Raw genomic sequence first — 20977 nt, forward strand, 5'->3', positions numbered from 1 at the left:
CTTTCTGCTAACTTCAATAGACTTTTTGCAAACTTCAATAGACTTTTTGCAAACTTCAAAACACTTTTTGCTAACTTCAAAACACGTTTTGCCAACTTCAAAACGCTTTTGTGAACCTGTAAACAATGTTTGTAATACTCATGCCTCGGCCGACTCAGAAGGAGCTCCTAGAATCGAACCCGTGAACACTGGTGAAGGAGAGAATATATATAATACGCTGTACAAAAGGGGACTTTTTGGGCCTTTGGCATGGGAGGGCGACGGGGGGGGGGGGCTACAGGCCTGGCTCTTGGCCCCCACCACATTACCCCTTACGCCACTGGACCCTAGAACCAGCAGTGGCATAACCTGAAAGGGGAATTCCCTCCACTCAGAACTTCCAGAAGCCATGCCCCCCCTGATGCCCCCACCATGTTTGAAGTTAGCGAAAACAATTATAGTTTGCGAAAAGTGTTTGAAGTTTGCGAAAACAATTGAAGTTAGCGGAAAAGTGTTTGAAGTTAGCAAAAACGATTGAAGTTTGAAAAAACTGATTGAAGTTTGCAAAAACGATTGAAGTTTGCAAAAACAAAACGATGATTGAAGTTTGCAAAAACTGATTGAAGTTTGCAAAAACTGATTGAAGTTTGCAAAAACTGATTGAAGTTTGCAAAAACTGATTGAAGTTTGCAAAAACTGATTGAAGTTTGCAAAAACTGATTGAAGTTTGCAAAAACTGATTAAGTTTGCAAAAACTGATTTTTGCAAAAACTGAAGTTAGCAAAAAGTGATAGCAAAAAGTGATTGAAGTTTGCAAAAACTGATTTGAAGTTTGCATGTCCCTCATGGTACACCGTACCTACCCCTCCTCTGAATAGACGACCATGCAAGCTCAATTTCTTAGCTCATGCACGAAACGACACGACTGGGTGTTTGTTCTGTGAACACAAAATGTCTAGTTTATATTCATTGCACCAGGTCAGACTACGTAAATACGGGTCGACACCACACTCGTACTCCGGTCCAGTAACTGAAGCTGCGTTCGTCTTTCAAGTTCATAATACAGAGCTATACAAGCAATTGGAGGAAAACCGCGTAAGTAATATTATTATTTTCGAACTTAATGTGTAACTAAAAAAATGTTCAAGCATAACCTTACGGTCCTGAGTGTACCCTAAACTGAACCATATTAAACTCCAATGTTATTGTGTTACTGATGTTAAAACCCGGAATAAAATATGTGAATGGATTTTCAACACCACCAGTGCAGTGCAAAAGATTATATACATGTAGTTGCACATGTTACAAATTGAATACCAGTAGTATTGTAGTAGATCTGCATCCATGCTTGTAGCTATAGCTCTGCCTGCAGGTAGCAAACATGAACCCCGGACATTGATTATCACCTGCCAGCTAGTTCTCTACAAAAGGTTGCTGAACCATGAAATGGTATCAGCCTATATATTACTTTATACTTTAAAAAACTTTTTAAAATGTTTATAGGCCTAAATTGCTTAAAAGTGGAGGATAAGTCATTTAAATTGTCATTTGGTATTTTTGAAATGAAAACTTTGGCAAAAAATGAAGAAAATAGCAGTATTGACGAAGATGAAGCCTCATTCAGCTAATTTATATACTGTCAGTAATACAGATTCATGTATTTGCCTTTTGTCTTAAATACACGGATATCGGCTGAACCACTAGCAGGCTATGTATACATATTGTATGACAATGACAAAGGTACCAAAATCTGAATTTTGATGATTTTTACGAGCGTCTGGATGAGCAAATCACTGAGTGGGCCTTTAACTCACTCGCTTTTTGGTCTTTAAATGCCAAGAATTAAATAAAGCCATATTATAACCACATTTGCTGAGGAAGACGCCCTCACTGAATTTTTAAAAATCCTTTTTTTACACGATTAAATTGTACTTTATTAAACCAATATACCCTGCAAAAATCAAGACTCTAAGTGCTGTAGTTTTGTCAAAATCCGTGATTTTGAATTAAAGGCTGATTCAGCGCTTTATTATTACGATGGAATTATTAGTCGAACGCATACACGATGTTCATAACACACAGTACGTCACGGCGTGCGGGACGGTGATATACACAACAAAGGGTCGTACCACAACATGACCGAAGGAGTGGTACGTATTGGCGACATGTGCGCTGGTAGTAAATTCAATTTTCTTTGCTTTGCCGTAGTAGTTCGACTCAAAATAAAAGGGGATATATCTGACAGTAAAAGCTAACATATTATGGCAAAGAAATGCTAATCTATTTTGTTTGAAAATGTTATAATATTGCTTTAAACACCCGTATGGTGTAAAATGAAAGAAAAAAGAATACAATGTATAATAAAAAAGCTATAAAAATATTGTTCTACCCGGAGGTGACACTCATCATTTTTTATAAAGACCTGGGTCAATAATCATATGGGTCCTTTTCATATCTCGAAATGCACTATGAAATTGTGTATATCGTTCAGGCGTTCATTACGTTGTGAACTGTGAGCACTAACATAATAGATATGCATGCTTTATCTATAGGCAAATTACACACCGGTACAAAAAGTAAATACCCGGGCTATATCAGTTTTATATATAGCTAAATTTACCCAGCAAACACAAAACGTTAAAGAGAAAACATTTATGTCGGGTTCTAGAACGTTATTAGTATTCAGAAACATTTTTGAAAATTTGTTGAAAAACATTCTAACATAATGTTATTATTTCTTGACAAAATGTTTCGCGTAAATGTTTGGCAATAAAATATTTTGCAATAACATTTGACATCATTTTTAAAAATCTTGTTGTAGTGTTTTTCATATAAAACGTTTTCATGACCTTTAGGCCTATATAATCCGACTTTTAATTTCAATAAGTGTTGACCAAAACCAAAACGTATTTATAAACGTGTTCATTTTTATCGCAATGTTTATAACGTTAAAACCATTTTTTGTGTGTTTGCTGAGTAGACATGTCTCGTCAAGTGCAACCTTTGCTTTACATCGGACTTCCTGGCCCTAATTCAATTTTTGATCAATTTTTACAAATGAGGTACCAAGACATCTTCTGTAACAAAATGTAGATTTGGATATTTATTTTATTGATCGACTTACGAACAATTGCGGCATATTACGAACTTTTTGTGCTTTAGGTGTAGCATGAAAGAATAGAGTCAAACACACATAAATTCGCAGCTTTTCACTTATACCTAGCAGAATGGTCGACTGCAGGTCCGTCGGATAACGCTTTTTCAATGGGAAATGAACTTTGCTGCTTGGATGATGTCACGATGACGTCGATGAGGTTAGCATTTATTCTGTATTGAAAAGCGTGTTCCGACGGATCTACACTCGACAGCTGATGAAATGAAACTCTATACTCGTGCGAATTTGTGTGTGTTTGACTCCCATTTCATGTATACACCTAACATGCCTAAAGCACAAAAAGTAACTACTCTGTAATAAGCCGCAATGTTCGTAAGTCGATCAATGAAATAAATATCCAAATCTACATTTTGTTACGGGAGATGTATTGACGCCTCATTTGTAAAAATTGATCAAAGGACCAGGAAGTCCGATATCGTTTAGAGTTGTATTTACTTTCATCAGGTACATAAGTGAAAACCTGTGAAAGAATAACAACAATATTCTTGCACATACTTTTATATAAAACATCACGTAGTTATATAGCGCTATTATAAACTAAACAAATAATGAACAAAGCATTTTACAAAATGTCAAAACTAGATGAGACACAAAAAACAAGAGAAATACATTGCTCATCCGGTCGATCGTAAAAATCATCAATATCCAAATCTACATTTTGTTACGGGAGATGTATTGACGCCTCATTTGTAAAAATTGATCAAAGGACCAGGAAGTCCGATATCGTTTAGAGTTGTATTTACTTTCATCAGGTACATAAGTGAAAACCTGTGAAAGAATAACAACAATATTCTTGCACATACTTTTATATAAAACATCACGTAGTTATATAGCGCTATTATAAACTAAACAAATAATGAACAAAGCATTTTACAAAATGTCAAAACTAGATGAGACACAAAAAACAAGAGAAATACATTGCTCATCCGGTCGATCGTAAAAATCATCAACATTCAGATTTTGGTACCTTTGTCATCGTCATAGATGTGCTAACATAGCCTGCTAGTAGTTCAGCCAAATGCCATGTATTTAAGACAAAATAAGGCATTTACATAAATCTGTAATTTATATACTGACAGTAGGCCTATATAAATTAGCTATATGTATTTGAATGGGACTTCAACTTCGTTAATACTGCTGTTTTCTTTGTTTTTGCCAAATGTTTCATTTCCAAAATACCAAATGACAATTTGAATGACATACCCTTCACTTTTAAGCAATTTATAAACAATTTCAATTTTTTACACTTGTGCTGGGATCACTGAATGAGACTTTAATCGTTAGTGAACAAAGTGAGTCTTCAGCTGACTCTTGAAACATACTGCGATTGTACATTAGTATATGGATGGTGGGAAGTCATACACTTTAGGAAAAGTCAGTACTAAAACGGCCCGCCAGGCTGCCACCAACACTGAAATTATTTAAACCATACATACTTTTGTACACAAAAAGTGTGGAAAAATATCTGGAAGTTGAAAAAAATATATCTAATATCTGGAAACAAATAAATATCTGGTCTCTCACACCTCTGATACCGGTTTCAAACATTCAGGTTTGTGAAAATGAGAATTTTCTTCTTCCTTTGAGCAAAGAGTTTCTTTCGTCATGTTGTAACTCGACACCATAATGTATGCGAACAGTTGTGTTTGCTTCTGAAACATATTCAATGCCACGAAACATAATTTTTGCACCAATTTAACTGAAAGTTTGCGGCAGCATTGCATTAAGTTTTGGCCTTATAACTGGCCTTTCAAAGCCTTGTAACGCCGGAAGGTAGCACTTTTTGTTATCTATTATATATTTGTTTGCGCAAATATTTTTGTTGATGATGCATGATCAGCTTGGAGCTTTGCCCAAGCAATAAGGCATGTAAGATTTTAAGACTTTCCTTTCCTTTGGTGTGCCTTGGGTAAAACAGTACATGATTGTACTCTTTCTTTTACAAATTCACTTCAGACCTTTTGCAAAACCTACGCCACATAACCGCCGTTTCTATGTTGAGTTGGGATAAAAACGAAGTAGATGGCGCGTACAGAAGTGCAGCCTCCCACAGGAAGGGGTTCACACCAATCTTGTATTACAAATGACCAACCAACAGATTCAGCTAAGCGCTTGAGACATGTTGCTGATGACCTATTAAGCATCACGTACAGACTTCCACCAGGGGCGTAGCAAGCGGGAGGACAGGGTGGACGAAGTCCATGGGCCCCGAGGGTTTAGGGGCCCCGAGCAAAAGCGAAAATGAAATAAGGGGGAAAGAGAAAGAAAAACAACAACATGTAACTCTAATTAAGCGTAATTGTATTCTCAATTGTACCGGGCAATTGTATTGACTACTTAATTAACGATACTAAACACAAAAGAGGTTGGGTTTGTCCTAGTACCAGATCTTGATGGGGGCCCCTGTAAGATTCGCCATAAGGCAATTGAGGTTCAATAAAATTCGTCGAAACGATACTCTTCAAATTTAACATATTTTCCATCTTTGTGATATTTACAGAAGCAAGGTGCCCCTAGTGTGTCGGAAAATTATTCCATGCATGTACACAACATTAACAGTAGTTAATGAAAAAGCGATTTAGTAAATTGTCTTCAGATCACTTAAATTTCCATGGCCTAAAATCTCGATCATGTGAACGAACACGGAATAAATCGCAAATTTAGAGGCCCATATCAGGATTTATGTTATTGCTTCTTCCAGGCGCAGCTGCTGAAGATGTTGAAGATGGCTTTTTTGGACAGGAATGACTTTTGACTTTATCTTTCCTAGTCCATTCTTTCCCACATTGTTCACAGGAATATCTCTTCTTTTCATGAGACTCAACATGTCGCTTAAGGGAATTCTTTCTGGTAAACACTTCAGCACAGATGCAGCACTCCAATTGATTTCTACACCGACCGTGGGACTTAGGATCCTTATATTTGGACCTTGAGGAAGGTTGACACTGTTTACTGCATATATCTCCATGCTTTATCAAGGAATCTTTTCGAGAAAATGTCTTTCCACAAAATGTGCATATAAATAGCTCTTTACATGTACTATGCATTTTCTCATGGCGTGTCAAATTATCCTTCTGAGAAAATACCTTGTCACATTTACTGCACTTCAAGATGGTTGGCGCATGCTTCCTTTCATGCTTAAGAAGCCCGTCCATTCGGGTAAAGCTTGCTCCACAAACATAGCAGATGAACCTGGATCCATCACCATGAGCAGATTTTGTATGCCGGTTTAAAGAGTTCTTCTTGGTGAATGCCTTGTCGCAGATATCACATTTTGGCATTTCCACATGTTTTGATGGCTTAGACACATCCATGATAGGATAATTATGTAGTGTAACTGTAAGCAAGCAAGTGACGCAGTTGTTATTAAGTGTTTTGTGATATTGAAAAGACCGTAGTCTGTATGGTGAGTCATCAGTGATGCATTACTGTAAACTGTATGTATATACATTTATGCAGCGCCGCTTCCGCCGGCGCCGCTTCCGCCGGCGCCACTTCCGCCACCGTACACCCCTGTACCCATGGTACTCTCAAACTTCAAATACTTTAATTGCGAACTATTGCAAACTCTAACCTATTCCCTCCTTTTACGCTAATTAATTATACAACTCCAACCCAGCCTAACGTTTACCCTCCCCCACAACAGGGTTGACATATTTTAGTGATATTATGCATTAACGTGGCTTCCTAATGTTTTACCTCATTTTATTTTTACAAGAGAAACATTTCACAAAGTTTTCAAATTCAAAACACAGTTTTTTCTTGCAGGTTAGAAATTTGATAAATAGGTCCATGAATGAATTTTGTACATAATGACTTATTTTATTACATTTCTAACCCATAAGAAAAAAATAGAAAAAAACCCCAAACAAATTACAATTGTGTTATAAATGTGAAAGGTTGTTCCTTATAATATATTACAATTTTGAAAAAAAAAACTCAAAAAAATCCGAAGCTAAATAAAGCAATTTTAACAATTTCCTTTAGTAGTACATTTAATTACACTATATGTTTAGGTTGACCTATCTCACGATTAAGTATTTAGCTTTATCATCACACACGTTTATTATAGTTATCGTTATCTCTTTTGGTAAACCCATTCTTATACCAGCAGAGGTTATCATATTACTTATTTATCATATACTTATTTTATTACATTTCTAACCCATAAGAAAAAAAAAATCTTACCCGAAAAAAAACCCAAACAAATTACAATTGTGAAAGGTTGTTCCTTATAATATATTACATTTTTGAAATAAAAAAAACAACCCAAAGCCCGAAGCTAATAAAGCAATTTTAACATTTTCCTTTAGTAGTACATTTCATTACACTATAGGTTTAGGTTGACCTATCTCACGATTAAGTATTTAGCTTTATCATCACACACGTTTATTATAGATATCATTATCTCTTTTCACGGGTAAACCCATTCTTTCCCAGCAGAAGTTATCATCATGGCGGATGGTGGACAACTCCGAAACATTTACGAAGACAATGAACACTACAACAAAGCCTTCCTATTGTATGACAAGCTAGGTGACAGGATTGGTACGATGGAGAGATGGTGTAAATCTGGGTTTACCACAGATATCATGCCAAAGCTGAAAGTGAAGATTTCAGAGGAACAGCCGCTACGTACTCTGGGTGTTGGCAGCGGCTCAGGTATTTCCGGTGTTATATCATATCCAGCTGGGGGGGTCAACTTGTACAAGTGCCCGGGTAACCAAGCAAGTTCCAGGGTTGTGAGGATACTTGACACCTAATTATCCCCTTAAGGGCTGGGGTATGAACGTTTGGACAGTATTTATTTTGGGACATTAGAGCACATCAGACATATCGAATTGCATTCTGAATGCGAAGAATGTCATTCTGATATCAAATAATTTTGATTTTTGAAATTCGCAATTTAATACACATTTTATGGCAAATCATTAAAATTGATATTTTTGATATTTAACAGTACTTGAAGTAAACTTTATAAATCTGATGATTTATACTTAAAGTGTATGTAGGTGGGATGAAAAGCCGACGATCAATTGAAAATTTTGACCTTTCGTATTGAAGATATGGATTTTTTCCCAAAACACCAAAACAAATTAGGTCTTTTTGTGAAAAAATCCATATCTTCAATATGAAAGGTCAAAATTTTCAATTGACCGTCGGCTTTTCCTCCCAGCTACATACACTTTAAGAATATATCATTCGATTTATATAATTTACTTCGAGGACTGTTATATATCAAAAATTTGAAAAATATCAAATTTTTATAATTTGTCATAAAATTTGTATTATATTGTGATTTTAAAAAATGAAAATTATTTGATATCAGAAAGACATGCTTCGTATTCAGAATGCAATTCGATAGGTCTGAGGTGCTCTCATGTCCCACAAAAAATACTGTCGAAACTCAATAAACGCTCATTTTGGATCCCTTAAAGAATGACCATTATTCCAAAATATTTGGTCGTATTCCAAATTTGGGATATGCACATGCTTTCTTTGTTATGAACCACTGATCGAAATGACCACAACACAAAGCCTATGGTATATCATAATTCGGAATAGGTGTATGAGCCTAGGCTTGAACCAGTAACCAATGGATACTAACGTGCAATACGTCAGCGAATATATTAATAATAGATAGTGTCAATACATTTTGCCCGTAACAGTGCTGAAAGGGATTGTAATTAACTTATCAATTATTTATTATATCACAGGTGAATTGGAGAGTCACATTCTCAAACAACTCCTTCAAAAGTTCCCGCGCATCGATAATCACGTGGTCGAACCATCGGCTGAGCTTTCCGGCAAATACAAGGAATACGTCTCAGCAAATACCGCAGATTTGAAAGGGATCGACTACCACTGGGAGCAACTACTGCTAGAAGAGTATCAACAGAAACGTGAGAAAGATGGAGATACGTCCAAGTTTCATTTTATCAGTGCCGTTCATTCCTTGTATTACTTCAACGATCTAGGCAAGTGGCTGGATTACTTGTATGGACTGCTAGATGAAGGCGGGTTGCTGGTGGTGATGTTAACATCGGGTAAGAAATTAACGACAGAAATATAGTTTTTCACGTTAGAATTTTAATTTTAAATTTAGAAGAAAAATCCCATCCGCCATCTGCTAAAGAAATAAGATTTTTTCAAAGTTGACAAATCACGTAAAGAGATGTATAATTGAATATATGAATACAAAAGCCACCTAAGTCCATACTTCGGCCAAATTGAGTTAAGCATGGGTATTGTTGCTATACATAGGCCTGTCATATGCATGAAAGAACAACTCAAATTCATTCTCTGTGTCTATTAAGCATGTGAAAAATAGCATGTATGAAAGAATCACCCAATTCCATGATTTGAGTCTTGTAACACATTGATTGAAATCCAGTATGTATAAAAGTCCACTTGTAACACATTCATTGCTAGAGTGACTTTTGAACAAAAAATGGGTTTAATAAAGGAAAGTGTGTGGTTTATATTACATGGCAGAATGCTTATCAACATTATACATACCTGTGTGCTTTATTTTGTATTATCTTACTAATCTCATTCTAACATTGTTGTCTTTGTATATGATTCAAAAAACCACCTAAGTCCAAAATTTAAAATGAACCCCACGAAGTCCCTGAAATGCTAATCGTCATACCTAATAGGCCTACAGGTTAATCCACTCATTTGCACGTAAAACTTACCATATTAACCAGGTAAATCTAACTGAAGGAATTAAAATGACACACAGGTTTTTCTCTCAAAATCACTTCCTATGGACTTAGGTGGCTTTTGTATTCATGTATTCAATTGATAAGATACGTGGCGGCAGACGCATCTTTATCTCACTGCATACTCTTTAGATAAAAGGGTTCAAGGGGTTCTATATCATACAGGACTGCTAGGAATCTAGGAAATTGCAAGAATGGTCCCAAAATGGTTCATTCTGGCTTAATTTTATCAAAACCCTTTTTCACAGGTAAGTTCTTTCTTGCCATTATAGAGCCTTTATGTTCCTTGAAAAGTTCTATACAGGACCAGTGGCGTGGCGTGAGTCATCCTAGGGGGGAATCGACCATTATTGGAGGGAGGGGGGGGGGGGTGCACCGGGCCTGATTTTCTAAATTTCCAAATCGATTGTTGGTGGGCACGTTCGCCCCTTGCTCGTATGAAGCTACGCCACTGTACAGGACAGCTTGAGACCCTACTTGGAAACTTTTTTCTAAGAGTGTAAGCGAGCTACATAGGCTTATACATGCATAGCTATCGTTGCCATACTTTGCTTATTTGTGCTTCAACTGGATTTGTCAGCTTGAAAAATTGCACACCCTATACCATGCGGCAATTTACATCATCATGCATGACTGTAATATTACTAGTAGATTGCACATCTGCAACTCGAATTGTTTCGCCCAGCTTTGCTTCCTTATGCTTCCGTATGCAGCGCCCAAGTATCACCTGCTTGTATACATGAAGACCTGAGCGCAAGAAGACCGTAAGTCCACTTTGCCCCTCAACATGTATATACTAAAGTTACGTATAGTTTCTGAGGGTTTTATAATGTTTAATGTATGTTCCAGGGTGAAAACATCATGAAAGGTTGTGAAAGATTTGTGTTGGCCCCTGAACATGTATAAAACATTACCAAACTATACGAAACTATACGCAATTAGTGTATACATGTTGAGGGGCCAAGTGGACTTACGGTCTTCTTGCGCTCAGGTCTTCACATATTCATTCATGCACCTTTAGTTCCACAAAAATAAACACTTTTTGGCAATGTGTATCTAATACTAGCATGTTTATTAATCCATATAAACATACGATGCAGTCGGAGGCGCCGAGTATTTTAGAGGTTTTGGTTCTTGAAAGATTGTTTAAACCCGGTGTTAAACTTTCCATTCCAAGCACCCCCATTTATAGGGAGTGTTTCCTGTCAATTTGCTGCGCCTGGCGTTCTTATGACCGCGATATCACGTGTCCTTGCGAGATCTGTGGAGACGAAACTGAATCATTTTATTACCACTTTAATTCATACAGACAACAGTTCTATGGCTCGCACATGGAAGGCATTCCCTGGTTTGGGTCACTCAGATAAGTTTCCATTCTCTGGCGCTACATCAGCTCACATAAGCAGCCACTTTGACAAACGCGGCATTCCCTACCAAGATATCAATTTGGATGTTCCATACGACATGACCAAGGTTTTTGCAACGGAACCCTCTGAAGAAGGCGATCTTTTGGTTGACTTTGTCACGCACATAATCAATTTTCGTCAAAATGCCTCAGCAGAACTTAACGCCAAAATGATGGCATTTCTACGGAACGAGTTCAAGCAGGATGGTGACCGATTTTTCTACAATGGTGATTGGGGAGTAACTGTGGTACCAAAATAAAATCTTCGGAACTGCTTTGGTTCGTTTAATTGGACACTACCGTAACTCTTTGGCAATACATCATAAGGACCCGTATACCGGGCCAGTATAATAGATCGACGTTTTGCGTGCGGTTTACCGTTGGGACACGCGTAACAGAAGAAAAACTGGCCCCAAAGAAAGCTACTAAAAAAGTAATCATTTGATCGGAAAATCGCAGTGGAGCCGAACTTAGAAACATGTACGTGAGCAACGGAAAATCGCACGCAAGAATGTCCAACCATATAATAATATAAAAAACAATGGCACTGTTCCACTTTAGATACGAACACAATTGCACAGCTTAGTTACATATCATAGCTAGGCTAGACTAAAAGATGTTTTGATTGACCCAAGTCAGACGCAAAACTGCCTTTCTGCACAAACATCGGCGTACGCAATCATCGCAATTATTATATCATGTTTGGGTGGGCACGCGATTCTCACTTAAAGTTTTGATCGATTGATATCGATATCCAAATCTATTGGGAGAACACACGCGTGCTCCCCGTGCCCCTATGACGCTACGCCGCCGCTGTACAGGACAGCTTGAGAACCTTTTTAGCTTAACTGTTTTCTAAGAGTATAAGCGAACTACATAGTCGTATACATGGTATACAGGTATAGCTATCGATGACATATGTTGCTTATTTATGCTTCAACTAGATTTGTCAGTTTGAAAATTTGCACACCCCGCCCTACCCTGAGACGAATATACCTACATATTCGTCTCAGGCCCTACCGTGCGACCATTGGCATTTAACGGCAAATTCTGCTTCATCGTGCATTTAATAGTTTGCACATCCATCTGCAACTCGAATTGTTTCGCCCAGCTTTGCTTCCTTGAACGTATGCTGCCACCGCCAGTATCATGCTTAAAGATATTCATTCATGCACCTTTACAGTTCCACAAAAATAAACACTGACATTTTTGGTACTGTGTATATAATAATAGCATGTTTATTATTCCGTAACATACGTTACTTATGCAGTCGCAGGCGCCGAGTATTTTTGAGGTTCTAGATCCGAGATAGGTTCGAGAATTGTTCTTGAAAGCTTGTTTAAACACGGTGTTTAAATTTTCAATTCCAGTAGCACCCCCAGCCCCAATTATAGGGTTTCCTGGCAATTTGCTGCGTCTGGCGTTCCCATGACCGCAATCACGTGTCCTTGCGATATTTGTGGAGCCGTAAATTTGAATATATGGGCATATCTACACCTTTTAAAATGACAAATAAGGAATTTTCGTCAATTGTCGCATCTCCGAATCACGCACTTTTATTTTAAACCATGAGAATCTGATCTCAATACTATACACCACCAGGCTTTTGAAGTTAAAAAAAAATGCGTCATACCCAAATTTAATACATCCCATCAGTCATGAAACTGAATCATGTTCACTTTATTACTATATACTTTAATTCATACAGACAACAGTTCTTTGGCTCGCACATGGAAGGCTTTTCCTGATTTGGGTCACTCAGATAAGTTTCCATTTTCTGGCGCTACATCAGCTCACATAAGCAGCCACTTTGACAAACACGGCATTCCCTACCAAGATATCAATTTGGATGTTCCGTACGACATGACCAAGGTTTTTGCAACGGAACCCTCTGAAGAAAGCTATCTTTTGGTTGACTTTGTCACGCACACAATCAATTTTCGTCAAAATGCCTCACCTGAACTTAACGCCAAGATGATGGCATTTCTACGGAGCGACTTCAAGCAGGATGGTGACAGATTTTTCTACAATGGTGATTGGGGAGTAACTGTGGTACCAAAATAAAATCTTCGGAACTGCTTTGGTTCGTTTAATTGGACACTACCTCAACTGTTATTTGGTAATGCATAAGGACCAGTAAACCGGGGCCAGTATAATAGACCGACGTTTTGCGTGCGGTTTACCGATGCATCGCGATGGGACATGCGTAACATAAGAAAAACAAAACCCGAAAGAAAGCTAATCATTTGCACGTGTACGTACGTGAGCAACGGAAAATCGCACGCAAGATTGTCCGAATATTTAACATTATAATATATTTAAAAAAAAACGGAACTAAGGCGAGGTTCCCCTTTAGATACGAACACAATTGCACAGCTTAGACCCAGTAACCTATCATATAGGCTAGACTAAAAGATGTCTTAATTGACCCAAGTTAGACGAAAAACTACCTTTCTGCACCAACATCGTCGTACACAATCGTCGCAGCAATATCAATGCCAACGAATTATATACCATGATTGTGTGGGCACGATAATCTCAATTGAAGTTTTGATCGTTCGATCGCCATAATATTTCAAAGTTATTCCTGGGCAACTAAAATCTGATTCTGAGTATTGAGGATGGCAATGAAATTTTTGACCACTCATCTTCAAGGTAAGGGATTAAAATCATTGTATCTGATGCAAAGCCTTCCGTATCTAACAGGGAACCGCGCCAAAGAAGGGTTCGCTTCTTCAAAAACACAGTAACAGAGTCGTTGAAAGTATGTTGTGACAAAATGGTAATTTTATTATCTTGACCATGTTAACTTTAAAAAAAGTTTGAATACAAAATCAGTTCATTTCCTTGACTATGAACTCCGAATTCGGCGAGTGATTTACAGGCGAAGAACGTCTTACAATACATAAACTTTTAACTTGAGTATATTTTCTGGATATGCATGCAAGTACATCGGCTGCTCAGTGCCAGAAGTGGGTAAGTGCAATAGCTTCCCTATGAACATTTGGCACTTTATAGTGTACTCATATACATGACAGCTATTGCACTTAACCACTTCTGGCACTGAACAGTTGATGTGCAGCCATCATAGCGTTACAAATGAGTATAAGGGGGAACAATTATTGTAATGTGGGGTTATACCCTGCGAAATGGGTGATTGGGCCTGGGTAATGGGCGCACACCCACGCACCCGACCCTGCACAAAGCAAAATAGTAGGACCTATAATAGTCCTGGATTGGACATCCCACCAGAACTAAACTCGGCACAAAGCTATCCCGCCACCGCCATAACTTTCCCTCCTAAAGTGTAATGCATGTTACTATAGATTGTCTTTAATTAACATGTAAATACGTTGCCAAAATATTATGTGTCTGTGTGTTTGTTTTCATTGCCTTTCTTGTATCTTCATTGTTGCTTTCTATACATCCCCTCCCCCGACGTTTTTCAAGATCACGAAGTTCCAAGCAGTTGAGTCGTGATACTAAAAGCTGCTAAACATAGGCTTGAAAGAGCAACATAATCCATGCTGAACGGTCAGGTGCTCACAGTATAAATAATAATAACATAACTGTCATAACCAAACATGAGTAAGCCTACTAGTGAGTTCACACTACACCAAGATACCAAGATACCCAACTACAACGGTTCAATAATCTCCAAGCCCGCAGCGGGGGTGATGAAGGGGGGGGGGCGTCATTTTAGCTCATTTTGATGAGGCCGGTATAACCACCATAAGCTACCATAGCTCACTACGACAATGTATTCCCGATCCGCGTGGCGATTACCGACTGCTTTGCCGAGAATCCTTCATCTGAGGCTGATTTGCTTTGAGATTTTACAGTCCAGTGCATTGATTTCGGGAAGTATAGCGATGACCAACTCGAACACAGGTTTCTCAAGTTTCTTAGGAGCGATAAATGTACGGAGAAACGAGACGATAGTCGACGGTAATACAAGGGTGACTGGGGTGAAACAGTTGTTCAGTGATTATATCGCACTTGTATTATCGAGAAGTTGTTGCAACTTTTAAATTCTTTCATTTTTTCATTTAATGCGTGCTCATAAAAGCACGAAGTAAATTACAGGTATGAAATCGGTATCTTTGATGCTATGAGTCTATCGATGATGAATGCCAAAAATCTTTTCAATTAATGAAATACTTTTTGAAATATAGAAACAAATCCACTTATTATTGTTTTACTCCTTAGTTTTATTACAGAGGTAAAAAAACCTTAAAACTGAGACCATAATACCTAAAGGTATTATGGTTTAAAATAATCATAGGCCTATTCAGAAATCGACAAACCAGTTCATCATTTTGGAAAAGTTTTGAAAACCTTTCTTTATCGACTTTGAAAAAACAAGTTTTCTGAATTAAAAAACCAGGTTTATCGATAGGAGAAATCAATGGTTTTACATGAAATGGTTTCTTAACTGAGAAACCAATTAAAAATTGGCTTTTAATATCGAGAAACCTAGTTGTTTTTCCGTTTGAGAAGTCATGCTTAAGGGCTTTCAATCGTACCAGGTTTTCAGTTGGAGAAAAATCACGTTTCGCAATTACAGTTGAAAGTTTAGCTGTATATTTAAAAAATAATCACACTATTTTATCCTAGATACAAGCGGCCTTGGTAACATCATGAGAGAGTTCCCTAAACTTGGCTCCAAGTCGAATTTTGGTTTTTCGGACGTTGATATCAGCCATGTGCGACGGCATTTTGATGATGCTGGAATAGCTCACTGCGACAGTTTGATTCCAATCCGTGTCGAGATGACCGACTGCTTTGCCGATAATCCTTCACCTGAGGCAGATTTGTTAATAGATTTTGCAGCACACTGCATTGATTTCAGGAAGAATAGCGATGACCAACTTGGAGACAGGTTTCTCAAGTTTCTTGGGAGCGATAAATGTACCGAGAAACGAGATGATGGTCGACGGTATTTCAGGGGTGACTGGGGTGTCACAGTTGTTCAGTAATTATATCGCTACGAAAAACTACTTTATTCTGCTAAACTATTTACAAATGATTTAGTAACCCCAACGCTCCTCTCAAGCGTTGTTTTAAGAATCCCCTTGCTCTTGTGACATTTCAATGGGTAACAATGAAATCATAGGGAAAAGACAAAATGAGTGCCTGGCTTCGGTCTCGTTTTGTTGCCGAGTTGCTACAGTTTTAGTATTCTGCTTTTCAACATGATTTCACAAAAAATGCTTTGAATGCTATTCATTGTAAGCACCCCATAAAAGTATTGATAAGATAAAAGCCCGGTGACAAAAGCCATGGGTGATATTATCTGTTCCAACTCCAGTGACAACTTGGACCTTTAGGCGTATTGACTTCTATAAATGACAGATTCATGTAAAATGCATTATTTTGTCTTAAATACGCAGCTTTCGGCTGAACCACTAGAAGGCTATGTAAGCACATCTATGACAATGAGAAAGATACCAAAATCTGAATTTTGATTATTTTTACGATCGTCCCGCTGAGCAAATCACTGATTGGGCCTTTAATTTTACAAAATGCCAGGTTTTACGAATATTTTTTTTGTATTTGGTAGTTTCATGGCAAATAAAGCAAACGCATTGCAACTATACTACAAGCATTTCATACAACACAACTCCAGAAAAAACATATCTATAGCAGTGATTAGCAGTATCTATATTTTATATTATATATAGAATAGAACAAATCTTTTATTATATCCTTTATTCATAAATAAAAATCTTACTTTAGGGAATAAACCATAAGATTGATGACATTCTATAAACAAAACTAGTTTCATTTGGGAGGGAGGGGGAGGGGGTCAATTACGTTTCTGCTACTTAAGACTAAGGACTTAGTGGTCAGCTATAAAACAAAAATTAGTTATGTTTACAGAACATCATCTATCTTTTTGTTTGTCCTCTTTGACAGCCAATTATACATAATTAAGCACATTTTTATAACCTCTGTTGTAAGTTTTATAATATAACCGCTGTATATTTACAAATAAAAGCGCTTCTTATACATTTATGAATAACATTTCAGTTTTTATTCATTATTATATTGGCAAGTGTTGCACACTGTAATATCCCTATTTCATGACAGATATAATCAAGACTATACTTTGATCAGCTCGTAATCGGCAGGCCATACTTTTTCAGTATATTATTATCATTAATATCAAAATATTTTATTTTGAGAATTTTCTTGTGACATCTTGCCAGAATCATCACAAATTAGTCCTATTAACACATAAAATGAAGACCAGACAGGTCAACTAATAGCAGTCTTAACGTGGGTCTACTTTTCGGCATAGCGGTCAAAAGCCTAACATTTCCCGCCTATTATGGACTGATCAAACTATATGTACCTAATTATAGCTGAAAACCTTTGCTGTGTGGGAGAGAAATGGGAGGGCAAGGAGGAGGAGGAGGGGGAGATACATTAAAAAATGTCATCCTGGCTGTTAACAATAACAGATCAGTTCATACTGATCCAGCTAATCCTGATGCTGGATAAGTGCTTTTGTATTAAGATCAGTAACTAAAATGGGAAGAAGTATCAGTCCAAATCCTAGGGTACTTAGTACAAATGACCATACGGGGATGTGCCGCACACTCGAGTCACAATTTCAACCTTTTGGTTTATCAAGGACCCCCCTTTTCTATTCCAATTTTGGCATGGATAGGAATTTACCAACAATTTGGGAAACAGTGGTAAAAACTGACAATTTTTGTTAAATTTTGCCAACAATTTTTACTGACTTTTGGTATATTGATGGTTCCAAATTTCTTGAATTGAATTATGGTATTGTGATGGGGCCACTTTCAGATTCCCAGCATCACCTGCAGTCCCTACACAAACCAAGCTTGAGTACCCCTAGGAAATAACCACCTCAGTCCAAGTGGCCAGTTTTAAATAAGGTAATGATAATCATTTAAGTTTGTAATCTGCATCAGATACTATTGTATCTCAAAAGGATGCCTTGTTTTATATTTCATGAATACGATATTGTAATAATGTGATAATATCTCAAAATTAATCTATCAAGTTAATTTTACAGTGCTCATCACAATTAGATGACACTAATAAAAAAAGTTACAAGGCACCGTTTTGAGATACGACAGTATGTGATGCAGATGACGATTTCATTCCTCATTTTATAAAAGTACCATAATCATCAATCTCCCCCATTATTCAAACAAGTCACAAATACAAGATATCATCTAAAACCAAACAATTTGAAACTGGTATCTCTTCAATATCTAGTCCTAATATTCATAAAACATATTATGTGTTTGTGTCTTAATATGCTTTGAAAGCTTAATTCACTATGTCAATTACTGAACTCCTTAAATATCACATATCATGTGCCATGTGGATCCAGGTTTTTGAAAGGGGTCACACTCACTACAAATGTTCCTGTGCACGACTCCCTTCAGAGCCAGAAAATATGTCAAAAATAGAGGTCAAAATGGCCCAAAGAAACATTTAGTCTTCCCTTTTTTCTTTTGGGAGGGCAGGCCCACTGGATCCACCTTTGTCATGTGCACATAAGACTGGACCAGAGATTATTTTCATTTTCATCACTAGAAACAGTCTGGCATGATGAAGATTTTCATTGAACAGTTTCCAAATTGCCATGTGATAATTGGTAGATATTTATATCATCGAACCAGGATTAGTATTGAATATACTATACTGATGATTATGTTAATAATTGCCCAGAATAATTGTAGCTTAATGAATGAATTTATATACTATCTTTTTCAAAATCCTTGCAGCATATTACAATAGCACAGCATCAACAGTCTCTGTGAACAAATAAAACAGGCTTAAAATTGATAATTTTTTCAATTAACCATAGTTCTACAGTTGTAGTTAAGTGCACAACAAAATAATGTACCGTACTTTAAAAATAGCAACTGACAAAATTATTATGCCTATGCCCAATGGTAAGGTTAAATCTAGTACAAGGAATCCATTTACTTAACCCTAACAGGACGGTATACTACAAAATACTACTTGATATATGCGCTGTTAGTGCATGCATCCCACGTGGTGTGATGACGCAATCGCCCTAAGTGATATATAGGCACGCAGTTTAAGCTGGCCAGCCAGAAGCCCAAGACCCGTGGCAAAGTGTCGCTGACCCAGTGCCTGGCATGCGAGGGGTCTCGGGTTCGAATCCCACCCAGAGCAAACAACTTCTTTCCTTCTTTTCTCTCTTTATTCCTTCCTTCTTTCCCTTCCCGTCACCAAAAAGCCCTTAGGCGGTTAGGGTTAGGTTACCATTATCGAAACTCAATATAGGCTTCCTTAACCCTAACAGGACGGTATACTACAAAATACTACTTGATATATGCGCTGTTCGTGCACGCATCCCACGTGGTGTGATGACGCAATCGCCCTAAGTGATATATAGGCACGGTTTCGCTGGCCAGCGAAGCCCAAGACCCGTGGCAAAGTGTCGCCGACCCAGTGCCTGGCATGCGAGGGGTCTCGGGTTCGAATCCCACCCAGAGCAAACAACTTCTTTCCTTCTTTTCTCTCTTTATTCCTTCCTTCTTTCCCTTCCCGTCGCCAAAAAGCCCTTAGGCGGTTAGGGTTAATATGTTCTGACAGCAGAAAAATCCCAATTTTCAATAGAGTAGCAAACAAAAACAAAAAAGTCTTGAATGAGCTGTGATACAAAATCACATGCCTTTTGACTACAAATGACATCATGCGCTTGTTGTGCTTAAGATATTTGCCAAATTTTAGGAGTGATTTGATGGTTCAGCATTGGAATGATAATCAGGACTGATATGAATTTAATCAAATGATTGTTTTTAATCACTAATTAAAATCAACTTTTTCATGTGTAAGTTAATTTCTGTTTTAAATTGATTGTTTTACTTCATTCCAAATGCTTCAACACCTTTTGGATACAATTAAAATACCCTGTATGATGTAATTTTATCTATTGCTAAAAATTCATCTTCCTGTGTATTTTACCAGATTTTTTCTTTGAAATTTTCAAATGTAAAAACATGTTGTAAATATCTGATAGGATTGCGCATATGTATAGCATTCCACTGGTCTCTTTTGACTTTATCATGGGAGATAGCAGTTCTTGGAATAAAAACTAAAATCAAAAATATTGATTTAAATTAAAAAAAAAAGATTTAAATAAAATAAATCAATTTTTTTGATTAAAAAAAAAAATCTCCAACCCTGGATTGGAATGATAATATCCATGTGTAGGATTGCCAATTTGCCTGTGATATGCATAAAATCACTCATGCACGATATATGGCCATAATATTATTATAAACTGTATAGGGCATGCACCTGAACTCAGTCAATCATACACACATCAGATGATGGAGATGCATCTTTCTGCCGCTGTGTCATCAACTTCTTGGTGATATGCATGAAATCACTTATGCATGGTATATATCCATACTAAAAAATGTATAGGGCATGCACCTGAACTCAGTCAATCATACACTCTTCAGGTGATGGAGTTACGTCTGTCTGCCGCTAAGACATCATCTTTTTGTTGTACTGAGTTCAATCAGTGACCATGGAGGGACTACTTTATTCTAAATGGCCCGCTGTTACTTCTTATTTGGCCCAAGAGTCACACCCTTTGATAAGTAGTGTTACCAAACTCAATATTTTTTTCTGTAAACTTGCATCTTGAATCAATGTGATTCAGTC

General features: G+C 37.3%; 1 protein-coding gene across 6 annotated transcripts; it reads left to right on the forward strand.

The window, feature by feature from the left end:
* The first annotated feature begins 970 nt into the window (after positions 1-970).
* Positions 971-16322, forward strand: LOC140136196 (histamine N-methyltransferase-like). 6 transcript variants are annotated; one of them, XR_011856626.1, is made up of 5 exons: positions 971-1074; positions 7598-7816; positions 8872-9201; positions 12993-13403; positions 15902-16036. XR_011856626.1 is itself a non-coding variant. In XM_072157906.1 (5 exons), exons 2-4 carry the CDS (start codon positions 7609-7611, stop codon positions 11542-11544), a joined length of 894 nt encoding a protein of 297 aa, XP_072014007.1. In that variant the 5' UTR covers positions 971-1074; positions 7598-7608; the 3' UTR covers positions 11545-11563; positions 12993-13105. The 6 variants fall into 6 exon arrangements, 5 of the variants coding, with proteins under 5 accessions (XP_072014007.1, XP_072014003.1, XP_072014008.1 ...); XM_072157906.1 differs by lacking the exon at positions 15902-16036 and adding an exon at positions 11189-11563 and having other exon boundaries at positions 12993-13105; XM_072157902.1 differs by lacking the exon at positions 12993-13403 and having other exon boundaries at positions 15902-16322.
* Positions 16323-20977: the final 4655 nt, after the last annotated feature.

Source organism: Amphiura filiformis, chromosome 16 (assembly GCF_039555335.1).
Source record: "Amphiura filiformis chromosome 16, Afil_fr2py, whole genome shotgun sequence".
NCBI classification, from domain to species: domain Eukaryota; kingdom Metazoa; phylum Echinodermata; class Ophiuroidea; order Amphilepidida; family Amphiuridae; genus Amphiura; species Amphiura filiformis.

Coding starts and splice junctions, on each gene's coding strand:
- LOC140136196 (XM_072157902.1), top strand. CDS start 7,609: ATGGCGGATGGTGGACAACTCCGAAACATTTACGAAGACAATGAACAC. Junction 7,817..8,871: donor GGGTGTTGGCAGCGGCTCAG/GTATTTCCGGTG, acceptor ATTATATCACAG/GTGAATTGGAGAGTCACATT. Junction 9,202..15,901: donor GGTGGTGATGTTAACATCGG/GTAAGAAATTAA, acceptor ATTTTATCCTAG/ATACAAGCGGCCTTGGTAAC.